Source organism: Bombina bombina, chromosome 1 (assembly GCF_027579735.1).
Source record: "Bombina bombina isolate aBomBom1 chromosome 1, aBomBom1.pri, whole genome shotgun sequence".
NCBI lineage: Eukaryota > Metazoa > Chordata > Amphibia > Anura > Bombinatoridae > Bombina > Bombina bombina.
The window spans coordinates 1529726781-1529747040 of NC_069499.1; the positions used below are offsets into that span (position 1 = coordinate 1529726781).

The 20260-nt window shown below is 42.2% G+C and overlaps 1 protein-coding gene across 4 annotated transcripts in view; it reads right to left on the bottom strand.

Moving 5' to 3' along the window:
* SPAG9 (sperm associated antigen 9) overlaps nt 1–20260 on the bottom strand; it is an 828940-nt gene that overhangs the window by 26030 nt on the left and 782650 nt on the right. For 2 of the 4 annotated variants that reach the window (XM_053708414.1, XM_053708433.1), the window contains 2 exons: nt 17231–17269; nt 15865–16041 (listed from right to left, as the gene is read on the bottom strand). In XM_053708414.1, coding sequence (XP_053564389.1) covers nt 15865–16041; nt 17231–17269 — 216 coding nt within the window. The remainder of the gene's footprint in view (nt 1–15864; nt 16042–17230; nt 17270–20260) is intronic. The other 2 variants (XM_053708441.1, XM_053708423.1) reach the window with 1 other exon arrangement.

Genomic DNA, 20260 nt, shown 5'->3' on the forward strand with positions numbered 1-20260 from the left:
TCAGAGTGGGGGACAAATCTGAGTAATCCCCATTCCACTGACTCAGCATACACAATTGCAGCGGTCTGAGATGTAGGCGTGCAAAGGGAACTATGTCCATTGCTGCTACCATTAAGCCGATCACCTCCATGCATTGAGCTACTGACGGGAGTTGAATGGATCACGGCATGCATTTAGAAGCTTTGTTAATCTGTCTTCTGTCAGATAAATCCTCATTTCTACAGAATCTATAAGAGTCCCCAAGAATGGCACTCTTGTGAGGGGAAAGAGAGAACTCTTCTTTTCATTCACCTTCCATCCATGCGACCTTAGAAATGCCAGAACTAACTCTGTATGAGACTTGGCAGTTTGAAAGCTTGAAGCTTGTATCAGAATGTCGTCTAGGTACGGAGCTACCGAAATTCCTCGCGGTCTTAGAACCGCCAGAAGGGCACCCAGAACCTTTGTAAAGATTCTTGGAGCCGTAGCCAATCCGAATGGAAGGGCTACAAACTGGTAATGCCTGTTTAAGAAGGCAAACCTTAGATACCGGTAATGATCTTTGTGAATCGGTATGTGAAGATAAGCATCCTTTAAATCCACTGTGGTCATGTACTGACCCTCTTGGATCATGGGTAAGATTGTCCGAATAGTTTCCATTTTGAACGATGGAACTCTTAGGAATTTGTTTAGGATCTTTAAATCCAAGATTGGCCTGAAAGTTCCCTCTTTTTTGGGAACCACAAACAGGTTTGAGTAAAACCCTTGTCCTTGTTCCGACCGCGGAACCGGATGGATCACTCCCATTAATAATAGATCTTGTACACAGCGTAGAAACGCGTCCTTCTTTATTTGGTTTGTTGACAACCTTGACAGATGAAATCTCCCTCTTGGGGGAGAGAATTTGAAGTCTAGAAGGTATCCCTGAGATATGATCTCTAGCGCCCAGGGATCCTGGACATCTCTTGCCCAAGCCTGGGCGAAGAGAGAGAGTCTGCCCCCCACTAGATCCGGTCCCGGATCGGGGGCCCTCGGTTCATGCTGTCTTTGAGGCAGCAGCAGGTTTACTGGCCTGCTTGCCCTTGTTCCAGGACTGGTTAGGCTTCCAGCCTTGTCTGTAACGAGCAACAGCTCCTCCCTGTTTTGGTGCAGTGGAGGTTGGCGCTGCTCCTGCTTTGAAATTCCGAAAGGGACGAAAATTAGACTGTCTAGCCTTAGCTTTGGCTTTGTCTTGAGGTAGAGCGTGGCCCTTACCTCCTGTAATGTCAGCAATAATTTCTTTCAAACCGGGCCCAAATAAAGTTTGCCCCTTGAAAGGTATATTAAGTAATTTGGACTTAGAAGTTACATCAGCCGACCAGGATTTTAGCCACAGCGCCCTGCGTGCCTGAATGGCGAATCCTGAATTCTTAGCCGTAAGTTTGGTTAAATGTACTACGGCCTCCGAAATGAATGAATTAGCTAGTTTAAGGACTCTAAGCCTGTCCGTAATGTCGTCCAGCATAGCTGAACTAAGGTTCTCTTCTAGAGACTCAATCCAAAATGCTGCCGCAGCCGTAATCGGCGCGATGCATGCAAGGGGTTGTAATATAAAACCTTGTTGAACAAACATTTTCTTAAGGTAACCCTCTAATTTTTTATCCATAGGATCTGAAAAAGCACAGCTATCCTCCACCGGGATAGTGGTACGCTTAGCTAAAGTAGAAACTGCTCCCTCCACCTTAGGGACCGCTTGCCATAAGTCCCGTGTGGTGGCGTCTATTGGAAACATCTTTCTAAATATTGGAGGGGGTGAGAACGGCACACCGGGTCTATCCCACTCCTTAGTAACAATTTCAGTTAATCTCTTAGGTATAGGAAAAACGTCAGTACTCGCCGGTACCGCAAAGTATTTATCCAACCTACACATTTTCTCTGGTATTGCAACAGCGTTACAATCGTTGAGAGCTGCTAAGACCTCCCCTAGTAATACACGGAGGTTTTCCAATTTAAATTTAAAATTTGAAATATCTGAATCCAATCTGTTTGGATCAGAACCGTCACCTACAGAATGAAGCTCTCCGTCCTCATGCTCTGCAAGCTGTGACGCAGTATCAGACATGGCCCTAGAATTATCAGCGCACTCTGTTCTCACCCCAGAGTGATCACGCTTGCCTCTTAGTTCTGGTAATTTAGCCAAAACTTCAGTCATAACAGTAGCCATATCTTGTAATGTTATCTGTAAAGGCTGCCCAGATGTACTAGGCGCCATAATATCACGCACCTCCCGGGCGGGAGATGCAGGTACTGACACGTGAGGCGAGTTAGTCGGCATAACTCTCCCCTCGCTGTTTGGTGAAATTTGTTCAATTTGTACAGATTGGCTTTTATTTAAGGTAGCATCAATACAGTTAGTACATAAATTTCTATTGGGCTCCACCTTGGCATTGGAACAAATGACACAGGTATCTTCCTCTGAATCAGACATGTTTAACACACTAGCAATAAACATGCAACTCGGTTACAATTTTATTTAATAAAAACGTACTGTGCCTCAGAAGCACTAAACGATTAAATGACAGTTGAAATAATGAACTGAAAAACAGTTATAGCATCACTCTTAACAAACAACACAACTTTTTAGCAAGGGTTTGTTCCCATTAGTAAAATAACACTAATTAAATTTTTAAACATAAAAATTACAGAGCAACGTTTTAAATCACAGTCACTATATAAATCTCACAGCTCTGCTGAGAGAATCTACTTCCCTTCAAAGAAGTTTGAAGACCCCTGAGTTCTGTCAGAGATGAACCGGATCATGCAGAAAATATAAGTGTAACTGACTGGAAATTTTTTGATGCGTAGCAAAGAGCGCCAAAAAACGGCCCCTCCCCCTCACACACAGCAGTGAGAGAGAAACGAAACTGTCATAATCAAAACAAGCAAACTGCCAAGTGGAAAAATAATGCCCAAATATTTATTCACTCAGTACCTCAGAAATGCAAACGATTCTACATTCCAGCAAAAACGTTTAACATGAAATAAATACCTATTAAAAGGTTTAATGTACTTTTACAGAGTAATTCCGGTGAAATACCATCCCCAGAATACTGAAGTGTAGAGTATACATACATGTCATTATAACGGTATAGCAGGATTTTCTCATCAATTCCATTCAGAAAATAAAAACTGCTACATACCTCAATGCAGATTCAACTGCCCGCTGTCCCCTGATCTGAAGCTTTTACCTCCCTCAGATGGCCGAGAAACAGCAATATGATCTTAACTACTCCGGTTAAAATCATAAGAAAAACTCTGGTAGATTCTTCTTCAAACTCTGCCAGAGAAGTAATAACACGCTCCGGTGCTATTGTAAAATAACAAACTTTTGATTGAAGTTATAAAAACTAAGTATAATCACCATAGTCCTCTCACACCTCCTATCTAGTCTTTGGGTGCAAGAGAATGACTGGAGGTGACGTAGAGGGGAGGAGCTATATAGCAGCTCTGCTGGGTGAATCCTCTTGCACTTCCTGTAGGGGAGCAGATAATATCCCAGAAGTAATGATGACCCGTGGACTGATCACACATAACAGAAGAAACAAAACTTTCCAAGATAATAACTTAATATCAACGGAATGCAAGGGTTCAAACGGAACCCCCTGAAGAACTGAAAGAACTAAATTGAGACTCCAAGGAGGAGTCAAAGGTTTGTAAACAGGCTTAATTCTAACCAGAGCCTGAACAAAGGCTTGAACATCTGGCACAGCGGCCAGCTTTTTGTGAAGTAACAGACAAGGCAGAAATCTGTCCCTTCAGGGAACTTGCAGATAATCCTTTTTCCAATCCTTCTTGAAGGAAGGATAGAATCCTAGGAATCTTAACCTTGTCCCAAGGGAATCCTTTAGATTCACACCAACAGATATATTTTTTCCAAATTTTGTGGAAAATCTTTCTAGTTACAGGCTTTCTGGCCTGAACAAGAGTATCGATAACAGAATCTGAGAACCCTCGCTTCGATAAGATCAAGCGTTCAATCTCCAAGCAGTCAGCTGGAGTGAAACCAGATTCGGATGTTCGAACGGACCCTGAACAAGAAGGTCTCGTCTCAAAGGTAGCTTCCAAGGTGGAGCCGATGACATATTCACCAGATCCGCATACCAAGTCCTGCGTGGCCATGCAGGAGCTATCAAGATCACCGACGCCCTCTCCTGATTGATCCTGGCTACCAGCCTGGGGATGAGAGGAAACGGCGGGAACACATAAGCTAGTTTGAAGGTCCAAGGTGCTACTAGTGCATCCACTAGAGCCGCCTTGGGATCCCTGGATCTGGACCCGTAGCAAGGAACTTTGAAGTTCTGACGAGAGGCCATCAGATCCATGTCTGGAATGCCCCACAGCTGAGTGACTTGGGCAAAGATTTCCGGATGGAGTTCCCACTCCCCCGGATGCAATGTCTGACGACTCAGAAAATCCGCTTCCCAATTTTCCACTCCTGGGATGTGGATAGCAGACAGGTGGCAGGAGTGAGACTCCGCCCATAGAATGATTTTGCTCACTTCTTCCATCGCCAGGGAACTCCTTGTTCCCCCCTGATGGTTGATGTACGCAACAGTTGTCATGTTGTCTGATTGAAACCGTATGAACTTGGCCCTCGCTAGCTGAGGCCAAGCCTTGAGAGCATTGAATATCGCTCTCAGTTCCAGAATATTTATCGGTAACAGAGATTCTTCCCGAGACCAAAGACCCTGAGCTTTCAGGGATCCCCAGACCGCGCCCCAGCCCATCAGACTGGCGTCGGTCGTGACAATGACCCACTCTGGTCTGCGGAATGTCATCCCTCGTGACAGGTTGTCCAGGGACAGCCACCAACGGAGTGAGTCTCTGGTCCTCTGATTTACTTGTATCTTCGGAGACAAGTCTGTATAGTCCCCATTCCACTGACTGAGCATGCACAGTTGTAATGGTCTTAGATGAATGCGCGCAAAAGGAACTATGTCCATTGCCGCTACCATCAACCCGATCACTTCCATGCACTGAGCTATGGAAGGAAGAGGAACGGAATGAAGTATCCGACAAGAGTCTAGAAGTTTTGTTTTTCTGGCCTCTGTCAGAAAAATCCTCATTTCTAAGGAGTCTATTATTGTTCCCAAGAAGGGAACCCTTGTTGACGGAGATAGAGAACTCTTTTCCACGTTCACTTTCCATCCGTGAGATCTGAGAAAGGCCAGGACAATGTCCGTGTGAGCCTTTGCTTGAGGAAGGGACGACGCTTGAATCAGAATGTCGTCCAAGTAAGGTACTACAGCAATGCCCCTTGGTCTTAGCACAGCTAGAAGGGACCCTAGTACCTTTGTGAAAATCCTTGGAGCAGTGGCTAATCCGAAAGGAAGCGCCACGAACTGGTAATGTTTGTCCAGGAATGCGAACCTCAGGAACCGATGATGTTCCTTGTGGATAGGAATATGTAGATACGCATCCTTTAAATCCACCGTGGTCATGAATTGACCTTCCTGGATGGAAGGAAGAATAGTTCGAATGGTTTCCATCTTGAACGATGGAACCTTGAGAAACTTGTTTAAGATCTTGAGATCTAAGATTGGTCTGAACGTTCCCTCTTTTTTGGGAACTATGAACAGATTGGAGTAGAACCCCATCCCTTGTTCTCTTAATGGAACAGGATGAATCACTCCCATTTTTAACAGGTCTTCTACACAATGTAAGAATGCCTGTCTTTTTATGTGGTCTGAAGACAACTGAGACCTGTGGAACCTCCCCCTTGGGGGAAGTCCCTTGAATTCCAGAAGATAACCTTGGGAGACTATTTCTAGCGCCCAAGGATCCAGAACATCTCTTGCCCAAGCCTGAGCGAAGAGAGAGAGTCTGCCCCCCACCAGATCCGGTCCCGGATCGGGGGCCAACATTTCATGCTGTCTTGGTAGCAGTGGCAGGTTTCTTGGCCTGCTTACCCTTGTTCCAGCCTTGCATTGGTCTCCAAGCTGGCTTGGCTTGAGAAGTATTACCCTCTTGCTTAGAGGACGTAGCACTTTGGGCTGGTCCGTTTCTACGAAAGGGACGAAAATTAGGTTTATTTTTTGCCTTGAAAGGCCGATCCTGAGGAAGGGCGTGGCCCTTACCCCCAGTGATATCAGAGATAATCTCTTTCAAGTCAGGGCCAAACAGCGTTTTCCCCTTGAAAGGAATGTTAAGTAGCTTGTTCTTGGAAGACGCATCAGCCGACCAAGATTTCAACCAAAGCGCTCTGCGCGCCACAATAGCAAACCCAGAATTCTTAGCCGCTAACCTAGCCAATTGCAAGGTGGCGTCTAGGGTGAAAGAATTAGCCAATTTGAGAGCATTGATTCTGTCCATCATCTCCTCATAAGGAGGAGAATCACTATCGACCGCCTTTATCAGCTCATCGAACCAGAAACATGCGGCTGTAGCGACAGGGACAATGCATGAAATTGGTTGTAGAAGGTAACCCTGCTGAACAAACATCTTTTTAAGCAAACCTTCTAATTTTTTATCCATAGGATCTTTGAAAGCACAACTATCCTCTATGGGTATAGTGGTGCGTTTGTTTAAAGTGGAAACCGCTCCCTCGACCTTGGGGACTGTCTGCCATAAGTCCTTTCTGGGGTCGACCATAGGAAACAATTTTTTAAATATGGGGGGAGGGACGAAAGGAATACCGGGCCTTTCCCATTCTTTATTAACAATGTCCGCCACCCGCTTGGGTATAGGAAAAGCTTCTGGGAGCCCCGGCACCTCTAGGAACTTGTCCATTTTACATAGTTTCTCTGGGATGACCAACTTGTCACAATCATCCAGAGTGGATAATACCTCCTTAAGCAGAATGCGGAGATGTTCCAACTTAAATTTAAATGCAATCACATCAGGTTCAGCTTGTTGAGAAATGTTCCCTGAATCAGTAATTTCTCCCTCAGACAAAACCTCCCTGGCCCCATCAGACTGGGTTAGGGGCCCTTCAGAAATATTATTATCAGCGTCGTCATGCTCTTCAGTATCTAAAACAGAGCAGTCGCGCTTACGCTGATAAGTGTTCATTTTGGCTAAAATGTTTTTGACAGAATTATCCATTACAGCCGTTAATTGTTGCATAGTAAGGAGTATTGGCGCGCTAGATGTACTAGGGGCCTCCTGAGTGGGCAAGACTCGTGTAGACGAAGGAGGGAATGATGCAGTACCATGCTTACTCCCCTCACTTGAGGAATCATCTTGGGCATCATTGTCATTGTCACATAAATCACATTTATTTAAATGAATAGGAATTCTGGCTTCCCCACATTCAGAACACAGTCTATCTGGTAGTTCAGACATGTTAAACAGGCATAAACTTGATAACAAAGTACAAAAAACGTTTTAAAATAAAACCGTTACTGTCACTTTAAATTTTAAACTGAACACACTTTATTACTGCAATTGCGAAAAAACATGAAGGAATTGTTCAAAATTCACCAAATTTTCACCACAGTGTCTTAAAGCCTTAAAAGTATTGCACACCAAATTTGGAAGCTTTAACCCTTAAAATAACGGAACCGGAGCCGTTTTGAACTTTAACCCCTTTACAGTCCCTGGTATCTGCTTTGCTGAGACCTTGCTGAGACCCAACCAAGCCCCAAGGGGAATACGATACCAAATGACGCCTTCAGAAAGTCTTTTCTAAGTATCAGAGCTCCTCTCACATGCGACTGCATGCCATGCCTCTCAAAAACAAGTGCGCAACACCGGCGCGAAAATGAGGCTCTGCCTATGCTTTGGGAAAGCCCCTAAAGAATAAGGTGTCTAAAACAGTGCCTGCCGATATTATTATATCAAAATACCCAGATAAAATGATTCCTCAAGGCTAAATATGTGTTAATAATGAATCGATTTAGCCCAGAAAAAGTCTACAGTCTTAATAAGCCCTTTTTGAAGCCCTTATTTACAATCGTAATAAACATGGCTTACCGGATCCCATAGGGAAAATGACAGCTTCCAGCATTACATCGTCTTGTTAGAATGTGTCATACCTCAAGCAGCAAGAGACTGCTCACTGTTCCCCCAACTGAAGTTAATTGCTCTCAACAGTCCTGTGTGGAACAGCCATGGATTTTAGTGACGGTTGCTAAAATCATTTTCCTCATACAAACAGAAATCTTCATCTCTTTTCTGTTTCTGAGTAAATAGTACATACCAGCACTATTTTAAAATAACAAACTCTTGATTGAATAATAAAAACTACAGTTAAACACTAAGAAACTCTAAGCCATCTCCGTGGAGATGTTGCCTGTACAACGGCAAAGAGAATGACTGGGGTAGGCGGAGCCTAGGAGGGATCATGTGACCAGCTTTGCTGGGCTCTTTGCCATTTCCTGTTGGGGAAGAGAATATCCCACAAGTAAGGATGACGCCGTGGACCGGACACACCTATGTTGGAGAAATACGATCACACAATCAATAATTACACAGGTATGTCATGTACAAATTCTATACTAGTTATTCGTAGTCTCCTATACAAATATTGTAACACAATATTACCTGACCAAAAATCTGAAGAATAATTTCACTGTGTTCAGATTCCTCTCCAAGTTTAATAAGAAAAAATGAAATAGTGAGAAAGAAATAGAGTAAGAGGAAAAAAAAGAAAAGAAGAAAATTTGAATAAAAGGTGGGTAAGAAATAGATAAGATTGAGATAGATGCTTATCTTATTGTTTCTTTTGTCTTTAGGGTTCTTCTGCCAGACCACCGGATCCTCTTCCTTATCTCTGTCGCTGTCAAACAAGCTTCCCCTCCCCCCCCCCCCTCAACTCTAGAACCCAATGTTCCACCTTCACTCTTTTGTCTTGTACATTATCCAATAAAACCATGTTTTTTGAAAAGTTGTCTGTGTCCTGTATGTGAGCTGCTTGTTCATACATGTTATAAAAGTATCTGATCTTATTAACAATCTCTTCTTTTGTGGGCGATCCTACTTTCCAATGACTTGCGATACATATTCTCGCTGCTGTACAAACTATTCTGATAAATTGATTTATATGTTTATTAAATTTCTTGTTATATTCATGGAGTAGTGTCTGAGGTAGTGTCAGTCGTATTGGTTCCTCTAAGATGGAGCTAAGAAGGCTAGATAGATCTTCCCAAACCTCCCTAGAGTGGGGACAGTCCCACCACATATGTTTATATGTGCCTACTGCTCCACAACCTCTATAGCAGAGGCTGGAGCCATTGATTACTGTATGTGATGTAATAACTGGTGTTAGGTGCCATCTTGATATAGTTTTGTAGCAATTTTCGATCATGTCAGCACTTAAGAGTCCCCTACATGAGTTATATAATAATTGGTTCCACTCCTCTCCATTTATTTCCATTTCTAAGTCTAATTCCCATTTATTATACAATGATGGATCAATTCTATTTGCCCCTTGAATAATTGTGATATTGCTTTTTTTGGCCTCTTGCCTAGTCTACAAAGATTTTCTAATTGTGTCGAAGTCCCATCTATTGACTTTGACAAGAATATGCAGGTGTTGGATAATAATTGTAAATATTGGTACCAGTATAATTTAAGTGGGTTAATTTTTTATTTTAGCTTGGTAAATGGCATGATTTTCCCTTTTTCTAGTATGTCTACTATCCCGTACAGGCCTTTATTCTCCCATTTAGTTAATACAGAGGGTGGGATAACTGTTATTACACAATTTAGTGGCGTATGGAGGGAATTAGCAGGAAGAAAAGACAAGGTTTTCGTTACTTTAGCCCATTGTGTGTACATATGTGCCGTTACTGGGGATGTTGTATGTATTTTAGTAGTCCCCCTGTGATTACCCCAGATTACCAATTCTGGGGTAGTGAGACCATTGATATCTGTTTCCATCTTAACCCATCTTATCCTTTCCTCCTTATTGGATACTAGAACCGTCTGTGCCAATCTAGCAGCTTGATAATAGTGTTATAGATTGGGTATTCCCAGACCTGAGGTGGGAGGGGTTTTATAGGGCTCTTAGGGTTTGGACTATCATATCCTTATTTCTTTCATACAGGTGGTATGTAAGAGAGGTGGGAGTTTTGAAGACTTATTAAATATTTATCCCTTCTCCAAGTAAACAGATTTTATGACACAGTCACAAATAAAATAAGGATGTAAATTTGGAGTAAGAGATTGTGCATAAACAAAAACATTTTATGAGAGAATTCACTGGAAGAAATAAAATAATATCTTTGAAGTTTTCCTAAAATGAATGTTAATTAGTAATGGTTATCTTTGTAAGTAGTGGAATATTAGAAATAACCCCAAATAACAAATTATGCTTACCTGCTAATTTCATTTCCGTTACGAGGAGAGTCCACGGCTTCATTCATTACTTGTGGGAAATATAGAACCTGGCCACCAGGAGGAGGCAAAGACACCCCAGCCAAAGGCTTAAATACCTCCCCCACTCCCCTCATCCCCCAGTCATTCTGCTGAGGGAACAAGGAACAGTAGGATAAATATTAGGGTATAAAAGGTGTCAGAAGAAAAAACAAAGTTAATTTAGGTCCGCCAAATGGAGAACTGGGCAGGAGCCGTGGACTCTCCTTGTAACGATGGAAATTAAATTATCAGGTAAGCATAATTTATGGTTTCCATCTAATACGAGGAGAGTCCACAGCTTCATTCATTACTTGTGGGAAACAAATACCCAAGCTCTAGAGGACACTGAATGAAAAAGGGGAAGGTAAAAAGGAGGCGGACCCTATTCTGAGGGCACCACAGCCTGTAAAATCTCTCTCCCCAAAGCTGCTTCAGCCGAAGCAAAAACGTCAAATTTGTAAAACCTTGTAAAAGTATGTAAGGAGGACCAGGTAGCTGCCATACAAATCTGCTCCATAGAGGCCTCATTCTTAAAGGCCCAAGAAGAAGCCACAGCTCTAGTTGAGTGAGCCGTAATTCACTGAGGAGGCTTATGTACCGCTGTCTCATAAGCCAAGCGAATCATGCTCCTCAGCGAAAAAGATAGGGAAGTGGAAGAAGCCTTCTGCCCTTTGCACTTCCCTGAAAGACGACAAACAAGGCTGAAGTTTGTCTGAAATCCTTCGTAGCCTAAAGATAGAATTTCAAAGCTGGAACCACATCTAAGTAAGAAGTAACCGTTCCTTCAAAGAAGGTGGTTTAGGACACAAGGAAGGAAACACAAACTCCTAATTAATATTGCGATCAGACACCACCTTAGGGAGAAATCCCAGTCCAGTGCAAAGGACAGCCTTATTAGCATGGAAAACTAGGTAAGGAGGCTCACATTGCAAGGCTGCTAATTCAGACACTCTGCATGCCGAAGCAATGGCCAGTAGAAAAAGAACCTTCCAAGACAGAGTCTTAATGTCAAGAGAATGCATAGGCTCGAACGGAGGCCCCTGCAAAACCCTCAGAACCAAATTCAAACTCCAAGGAAACACAGGCCTGATCCTGGACAGAGCCTGAACAAAAGACTGAATATCAGAGAGCTTCTTGTGTAACAGCACAGATAGAGACGAAATCTGTCCCCTTAAGGAACTGGCGGCAAGTCCCTTCTCCAGACTGTCCTGGAGGAAGGAAAGAATTCTGGATACCCTGACCTTATGCCAGGAATATCTACGAGATTCACACCAGAGTAAGTAGGTCCTCCACACCTTATGATAGATGCGACAGGTGACCGGCTTTCTTGCTTGAATGAGAGTATCAATCACCCTCTCATAAAAACCCCTTCTGGCTAAGACCAAGCGTTCAATCTCCATGCAGTCAGCCTCAGAGAATCTAGATTCTGATGCACAAAGGGGCCCTGTACCAGCAGATCCCTGCGACAGGGCAACCTCTATGGAGGGGAGGATGACATCCCCACTAGATCTGCAAACCACGTCCTTCGTGGCCACGAAGGAGCAATCGGAATAGTTGACGCTTGCTCCTGTTTGATGCGTGCCACTACACAAGATAGAAGAGGTAACGGTGGAAATATGTACAGTAGGTTGAATGCCCAAGGCACTGCTAAGGCATCTACCAGCTCTACCTGGGGGTCCCTGGACCACAACCCGTATCTGGGTAGCTTGAAGTTGAGTCTGGACACCATGAGATCTATCTCCGGAGTCCCCCAACTGTTGCAAATCTCCGCAAACACTTTGGGGTGAAGAGACCATACCCCAGATGAAAGGATTGTCTGCTGAGAAAGTCCGCTTCCCAGTTGTCCACACCCGGGATGTGGATTGCTCATAGCAAACATTCGTGGGCTTCCGCCCACTCCAGAATACGAGATACTTCCCTCATGGTGAGGGAGCCTCTCGTTCCCCCCCTAGTGGTTGATATAGGCCACCAAGGTAATGTTGTCCGACTGGAATATGATTAACTTGGACGGACCCAGGAGAGGCCAAGCCTCCAGGGCATTCAAGATCGCCTGAAGTTCCAGGATGTTGATCAGGAGAAGAGACTCCTTCCGATTCCACCTGCCTACCTGACACCCCAAACCACTCCCCAACCTGAGAGACTCGCGTCCGTAGTCACAATCTCCGAAGATGGTCTGAGGAAGGATGTTCCCTGGGACAGCTGGTCTGGACGGAGCCACCAAAAGAGAGACTCCCTCGACCCGTTGTCCAGAGAGATCAGTTGGGACAAGTCTGAATGATCACCGTTCCACTGCCTCTGCATGCACAGCTGAAGAGGCTGGAGATGGAATCTGGCAAATTGAATAACTTCTATAGTGGATACTATGAGCCCAATCACCTCTATGCACCGGGCCACTGATGGCCTTGAGGAGGATTGGAGGGCAAGACAGCTGGAGATAATCTTGCAATGTTGCTTGTCTGATAGAAATTTTTTCATGGCAATGGAGTCTATTATCGTGCCCAGGAACTCCACTCTATTACTGGGGACCAGATAACTCTTTCCTGAGTTTACCATTCATCCAAGAGATTGCAGAAGAAGTAGTAGAGCACTCGAGTGGTCCTCTGCCAGCTGGCAGGAAGGAGCCTGAACCAGAATGTCGTCCAGATAAGGAGCCACTGCTATCCCTCTGGATCTCGCCACCGCGAGTAGAGCTCCCAGAACCTTCAAGAAGATTCTTGGAGCAGTAGCCAGTCCGAAGGGAAGAACTGCAAATTGGAAGTGCTGATCCAGAAAGGCAAACCTTAAGAATCTGAAGTGATCCTTGTGTATTGGCATGTGAAGGTAGGCGTCCCTCAAGTCTATCATAGTCATAAATTGACCCTCTTGAAATAGGGGCAGTATAGACCTAATCGTCTCCATTTTGAACGATGGAACCGACAGAAACTTGTTTAAGCACTTTAGGTCTAGAATCGGGCGAAACGTGCCCTCCTTCTTTGGTACCACGAAAAGGTTTGAATAGTACCCTAGACCCCTTTCTGCTAGAGGTACCGGTACAATTACTCCTAGAGAGGAGAGATCCCTCACACACTCTAGAAAAGCAATCCGATTCTCCGGATTTGATGAGATATTTGACAAGAGGAATCTGCCCCTAGGACCCTTAGGTTTGTTCTTTTTATCCTGTGGTAGAAAGGCACCCTTGCCCCCTCGTGACCGTGGATATAATCGAGTCCAAGCCCGGACCAAAAAGAATCTTTCCTTTAAACGGAAGGGAAAGCAATCTAGATTTAGACGTCATGTCAGCAAACCATGACTTCAACCACAGGGGCCCTCCGGGCCAGCACAGAAAAGCCTGATGTCTTGGCATTCAAGCGAATAATCTGCAGATTAGCATTACAAATAAACGAATTAGCAACCTTTAGGGCATTAACCTTTTAACGCCGTTATGCCATTCTATTCCGTCATATTTACACTGGGCTTTAAAGCCGTTATGACGGAATAGAACGTCATAACAAACGGCTGTCCTGATGCCTTCTGTGCTTCAAGGACTTGATCGCGGTCTGGAGGGCGTTCCTAGGGTTGTAGGGATGCCCCCCAGATGCGATCCAATAATTGAAATCTCGTAGTTTCAATTTGTCTACATCGGAACAGGTGTTTCGATGTAGACACTTTAACCCTGTCACGAAAGGGTTAATTCTTTCATGTATCTTATCTAGGAGAGTCTCCACCTCGATCATTTCTGACAGTCGCACCAAAAGGTAGAGGCTCCTGCAGGTTGAAAAACGAACCCCGTGTGCTGAAACATTTTTCTTAACAGGGTCTCTAATTTCTTATACATGGGTTCCTTAAACGATGAACTATCCTCAAGCTGGATAGTGGTGTGTTTAGTGAGCGTGGAGATAGCTCCATCCACTTTAGGGACAGACCCCCACAATTCTAGCTGAGAATCTGGAACCGGGAAAGGTTTTTTAAACGAAGAAGAAGGGGAGAAAGACAAGCCAAGTCTTTCTCACTCGTTCTTAATAATATTCGCCACCTTTACGGGAACCGGGAAAGTCTGGGGCACTACCCTGTCCTCATAAACTTTTTCAAGCTTAGGAATAGAAGGTTCCTCCGGTAACCGGTTCCGGAACCTCTAGAGATGCTAACACCTTTAGAGGCCGCAGATTCCGACTCAGAGAACGAGACCTCTGAAGTATCGGAATCCTCAGCATCAGCGGATAATCTAGTCTCAGATACATCCAACGGAGTAGATGACCTCTGGGAAGGATAGCACTGTTTAACCTTTCCCTTGCGCTTGCCCTGCCGAGGTAAAGCACTAATGACTGCAGATACCGCCGTTTGTAACTGTTCAGCCAAATCGGGCAGCAGCATGACCCCTCCCGCAGGAGGATTAGAAGTGCACTGGGGAGCTGCATGTGTAATCGGAGAGGAGTGTAGGGAATGCACCTCACGGGACGGAGAGCCCTCAGAGGTGGATGGCTCAGTGGTACTAAACATCTTGTTTCTCTTAGATATCACTATTTTATCAAGGCATGTGGAACATAGTTGAGCAGGCGGGTAAACCGAAGCCTCCTCACAATAAACACAGGCATTAGATTTAGGTAAACAGGGAGTACCCTCTAAAATATCAGAGTCCTCCATAGCTTGCGCCTTTAATAAGGACTATAGAAAAGATTAAACGGCACCTTTATACTCCCAATGGCCGGGGCACTCACCACCTCCTATGAACCAGGCCCACAGAGAACCCCTTTTGTCTCCTGCAACCGATGGTCAGGAAAAGGAAGAGAAAGAAGCCACACCCGGTCAAATGGAGTACCGTGCAGGACCGCCCCTGCAGCCAAGAAAAAGCACGCCAACTAAACAGGCTGCACAGTAATCAAGGAATGAAAAACCTGACTGTTCCACATTGCCAGAGCCACATCTCACACATGTCACAGCAAAAAACACAATAAAGCATCATGAATACATCCCCCCCTGTTCAATAATCACCTTCCGGAGATATTAACCCTTGATTCTATACAGATAAAGGAGTCACACAGTGACCCGGTCTTCTTGCATTATCATTACAGATATAAAAATGAAAATCTTACCAGAATCAACGCCGTGGAACAGGAACACGGCCTCTCAAGTTTGACAGTGTATAGCATCGCTCCTGACATGGACTTGAGTGAAGAAAGCAGGCAGTGAAACTTGTCAACACTGATTGCTTTAGGAGCTGTTAATACGAGTCTGGATGGTTTCGCAGAAAGACTCTCCCTGCATCTCCAGACCCTAACATTCGTCATTGCACTCACTGGGAGGCTGACAAGACTACTTAAAACTCCAGTCCCATTCCGAAGAGTACTACCCTCCATAAGAGACTACTCTGAAATCTTCTGACACTTCTCTGCCATCCTCCTGTGACGAAAGGCAAAGAATGACAGGGGGATGAGGGGAGGTATTTAAGCCTTTGGCTGAGGTGTATTTCCCGCAAGTAATAAATGAAGCCGTGGACTCTTCTCGTATTAGATGGAAAAAGGGGACAATTAAGGATTAAAAGATAATTTATTTATTTTTAAAAACACTTACCTGGAACTGCAACAAAGAACTTAACAGCATCTCGATGACCATGGAAACATAACTGAGCATGTGCCATTGAGCAATATGGTATGAAGGTGCCGGGAGTTACTTTATCACTGTTTTCATCTCCATAAACACGTATTACACTTCCTGGACGACTCCCTGTGCCTGGTACTGTTTTATTTGCTTTAAAAAAAAATAAAAAAAATGGATTATAAAAAGTGTAAGGTTGCTCAGATACATTTACTAGTGTTATCTAACAGCCAAAGCTACTTTGAGGGGAAAAAAGTCAGCAGTAGTATTTCAAGGCAAAGCTTGAAATTAAGCTAGAACAGCATGCTTAGTTTCTGAAGAAGGAAGATAATGGAATGTGCCTTCTGTTAATCTAGCACTCATCTATAAATTTACAGTGTTTTTATTTTACCAACAGGAAAGGTTTAAAGGACATATAATAAAAAATTAAGTATTAGACCACCATTTTTTCTCTCACTATAACAAAGTAATTTTAAGTAGAAAAGTTTAACTATTTAAGCTACTTAGTACTAGATCTCTGATCATCATGTGCAGTAAACACCCTTTCATGACCTTGGATAATTGATGAACAATGTGTTCTTCACAATAAGGATAGAAATAACTTAGAGCAAAATCAAAGACTGCATTTTCAAGTAGTTCAATCAAAATAAGTCCAAGATAGGAGATATGGATGAAATTATTAAAATTTCTTGTTTAAAACAAACAAACCAAAAATAATAGTGTACAATAAGGATAATCTTTTCAAACAATATAAGACACCAAATAAATAAAATTCTTTCAACATGGTAATCCTCCAATAGTTATTCTACGTACAGTACCCTGAAAAATCCTGATTATTCATGGATCTGACAGCTACATAGCCTAAAGGGAAGTGTCTGACTTTATTTTATAATTAATTTGTTGAAAAGGTACTTTATTAGCACTGAGAAATGTCTAACAGACTGCTGTACATTTACATCTATAATAACCACAGCACTTACTAAGATAAGCATAACTGAATGGTATACTTTTTATGCTAGATATACAAGGCTCATCCATTTAAATGAAATGCCATGACAAAGAATATAGTTTTGGAGAAATAATAGCAGGTGCAAAGGATGAAAAGGTACACAGGGAATGAACTGACATTGTGGCTAGTGGAGCAAAAAGATATTAGATTAGCTGCAACACATGGAAGTAAACTAAACTGCTGAGCAGACTGATTGCCATTTAGTAGACATAAAACTACTGCAATTAGGGAGCTTCCAGAAGTAGACACTAAGGAACATACAAGAAGTGAGTCTACACAGCAAGAGGCTAGTGAAAGCCTTAAGGAAGAGCTTTGTTTCTCAGTTACACTTACCCCTCAACCCAAGTAAGCGTCCCTGGTGCAGTATTATAGCTAAAGTGAGAAAGTAAGGGGAAGGAGATGGATAGGTGTAACAGTAAAGAAATAATGAAAACCCATCACTCAAACTTTTTTTTTTATTGAAATCCATTGTAAACAGTGATTTAAGGCAATACTCTAATTACACACATGGCATTTATCTATATGTGTGAGCACGAACAATTTAAAGACTATCATGCGAAGAACATAACAGTCACGTGAAGAACTTCATTTACTTTGTACAACCAGCACGCTAGAGTTATGTGCTACAATAAAACAGGGGCCCATCAGCCATAGCAGGTGATCAGTTATTTTTGTTAGATAATGAGGAGATTGACTCACTATAAGGGAAAAAACATATTTAAAGGGACAGTCTAGTATAAATTAAACTTTAATTATTCAGATAAGACTTTTAATTTTAATCAACTTTCCAATTTACTTTTATCATCAAATTTACTTTTTTCTCTTTGTATTCTTAGTTTAAACTAAACATAGGTAGCTCATATGCTAATTTCTAAGCCTTTGAGGGCTGCCTCTTATCACATGCTGTTTAAATCTCTTTTCAACACAAAGAGACAGAAAGTACACGTGGGCCATATAGATAACACTGTGTTCAGGCACAGGGGGTTATTTAAGATCTAGCACAAAACAATGCTAAATTTAAGACAATAGATAATAAACAGTCACAGTCATGTGATCAGGGGGCTGGAAGAAGGTTCCTAGATACAAGGTAATCACAGAGGTAAAAAGTATATTAATATAACTGTGTTGGTAATACTGGGGAATGGGTAATAAAGGGATTATCTATCTTTTAAAACAATAACAATTCTATGGTAGACTGTCCCTTTAATAAAATGTTACCTCATATTGTGCAAAGTGGAAAGGGCACTCACACATATGTACCAGGGTGACCAACCTTATAAAGTATACATATCACAAACAACCACATACATACCGCCCAGTGGGAGGCGACACTCACTGGATTTGTGCTAAGCACATTTATTGTAGTAACGTTTCAAGGTAGTTAGCCCCTTCTTCAGAACAACGGGTGGTGGAAAGGGAAGTTTTATATAATAACACTTGACAAAAAATACATTTCCATTCTCACAACATACAGCCATATATAGGTACTAGTGGGCACATCTACAGATACAATTAAACTTTCCAATACGATGAAACTTTCCCAATGTCTTCAGGGTTTTTCCCCAAGGTCTATAATGCTCTCTTTCTGACAGTGTCCTTTATTGAAACTTTGCTTCTTTCCATTAAAGCATATCTAGATAGGCTCATGCGTGTATTCTAAGCACCCTTCGACAGCAATGTGCATAACAATATTATACATATAGTGACCAAGAAACATTCACTCATTGGCCTGCATGTTTTCTCTCACAGAAAAGAGCAACGTTTCAACAAAGGATATCGAGGGAAAGAGATACATTTGATAAATATAGTGTAAAGTTTTTAAAAATTGTATTCCCTTATCTGAATGATCTACATTTATTTTTAACTTCTATGTCCCTTCAAGTTAATAAATAGGGACTTTTGTTATATTCCCAAAACAGCTTGATGGTTGTTACATGACTATCACACAAACACTTAAAGGAATATGAGCCCAAAACTTTTGTTTCATGATTCAGATAGAGCATACAATTTTAAACAAGTTTCTAATTCTAATATTTTTTCTTCGTTCTCTTGGTATCTTTTGTAAAAAAGCAGGGACATATGCTTAGCAGCTGGCCCATTTCTGGGGCACTATATGGCAGCAGTTTTGCAAGAAAATTATCCATGTGCAAGAGCACTAGATGGCAGATGCCAACCTAGGTATCTCTTCAACACAGAATACCATGGAAAATAACCAAATTTGATAATAGAAGTAAATTAGAAACTTTTTAAAAAATGGTCTGCTCTGTCTGAATCACAAAATAAAATATTTGGGTTTCATATCCGTTTAAGAGCAAACCGTGCCAGAGTGCAAGCAGACTATGAATAAAGTTTGCCTTTGTCTGATTGGAGCACAAGAGCACATAAGAGAATGTAAGCACCCCCCATTGTTAATGGAATCATAACATGGCATTGAATCAATTGGGAACAATAGGTCTTTACACCAGACCACCTTCTTTGAAGGGACACTGAACCCAAATTTTTTCTTTCATGATTCAGATAGAGCATGAAATTTTAAGCACCTTTCTAATTTACTCCTATTATCAAAATTTTTTCATTCTCTTGGTATGTTTATTTGAAAAGCAAGAATTTAAGTTTAGATGCCGGCCCATTTTTGGTGAACAACCTGGGTTGTCCTTGATGATTGGACAGCACCAATAAACAAGTGCTGTCCATGGTTCTGAACCAACAATTTGCTGACTCCTTAGCATAGATTCCTTCTTTTTCAAATAAAGATATCAAGAGAACAAAGAAAAATTGATAATAGAAGTAAATTAGAAAGTTGCTTAAAACTGCCTGCTCTATCTGAATTATGAAAGAAAAAATTTGGGTTCAGTGTCCCTTTAAGCTCTGAATCAACTAGGCACCTTTGGTAATGAATAAAGCACCTTCTATAAGAGAATGTTTACCATGTGTTACCATTTGAGGGATATCGTTAACCATAGAGATACTAGTCAAAGGGAATAACTTCCAGAGTGGCAGCCCTCAAACCCATAAACAACCAAGAACATTTTCAAAAGTTTAGATCTATAAAGAACTAAATAGAAAACAATCCTGGTTTGACAGAAGTAGAATGATACTGGCCAAGTAAATCTGCCAATTGAAGCTCCGAAGAGCCTTAATCATCAGGAGCATGTAATAAGCTCAATTATCTAGATAACAACCTAGTAAAGGTTTTGTCAGTAGATAAAGGATAACTAGGATTGGGCAAAATACGGTGCAAACATTAAACACACAGTTAAAGTAAAAAATATACTGCTACATTGTATACAATTTACCCATAATTAAAGGGACACTGAACCCACATTTTTTCTTTAGTGATTCAGACAGAGCATGCAATTTTAA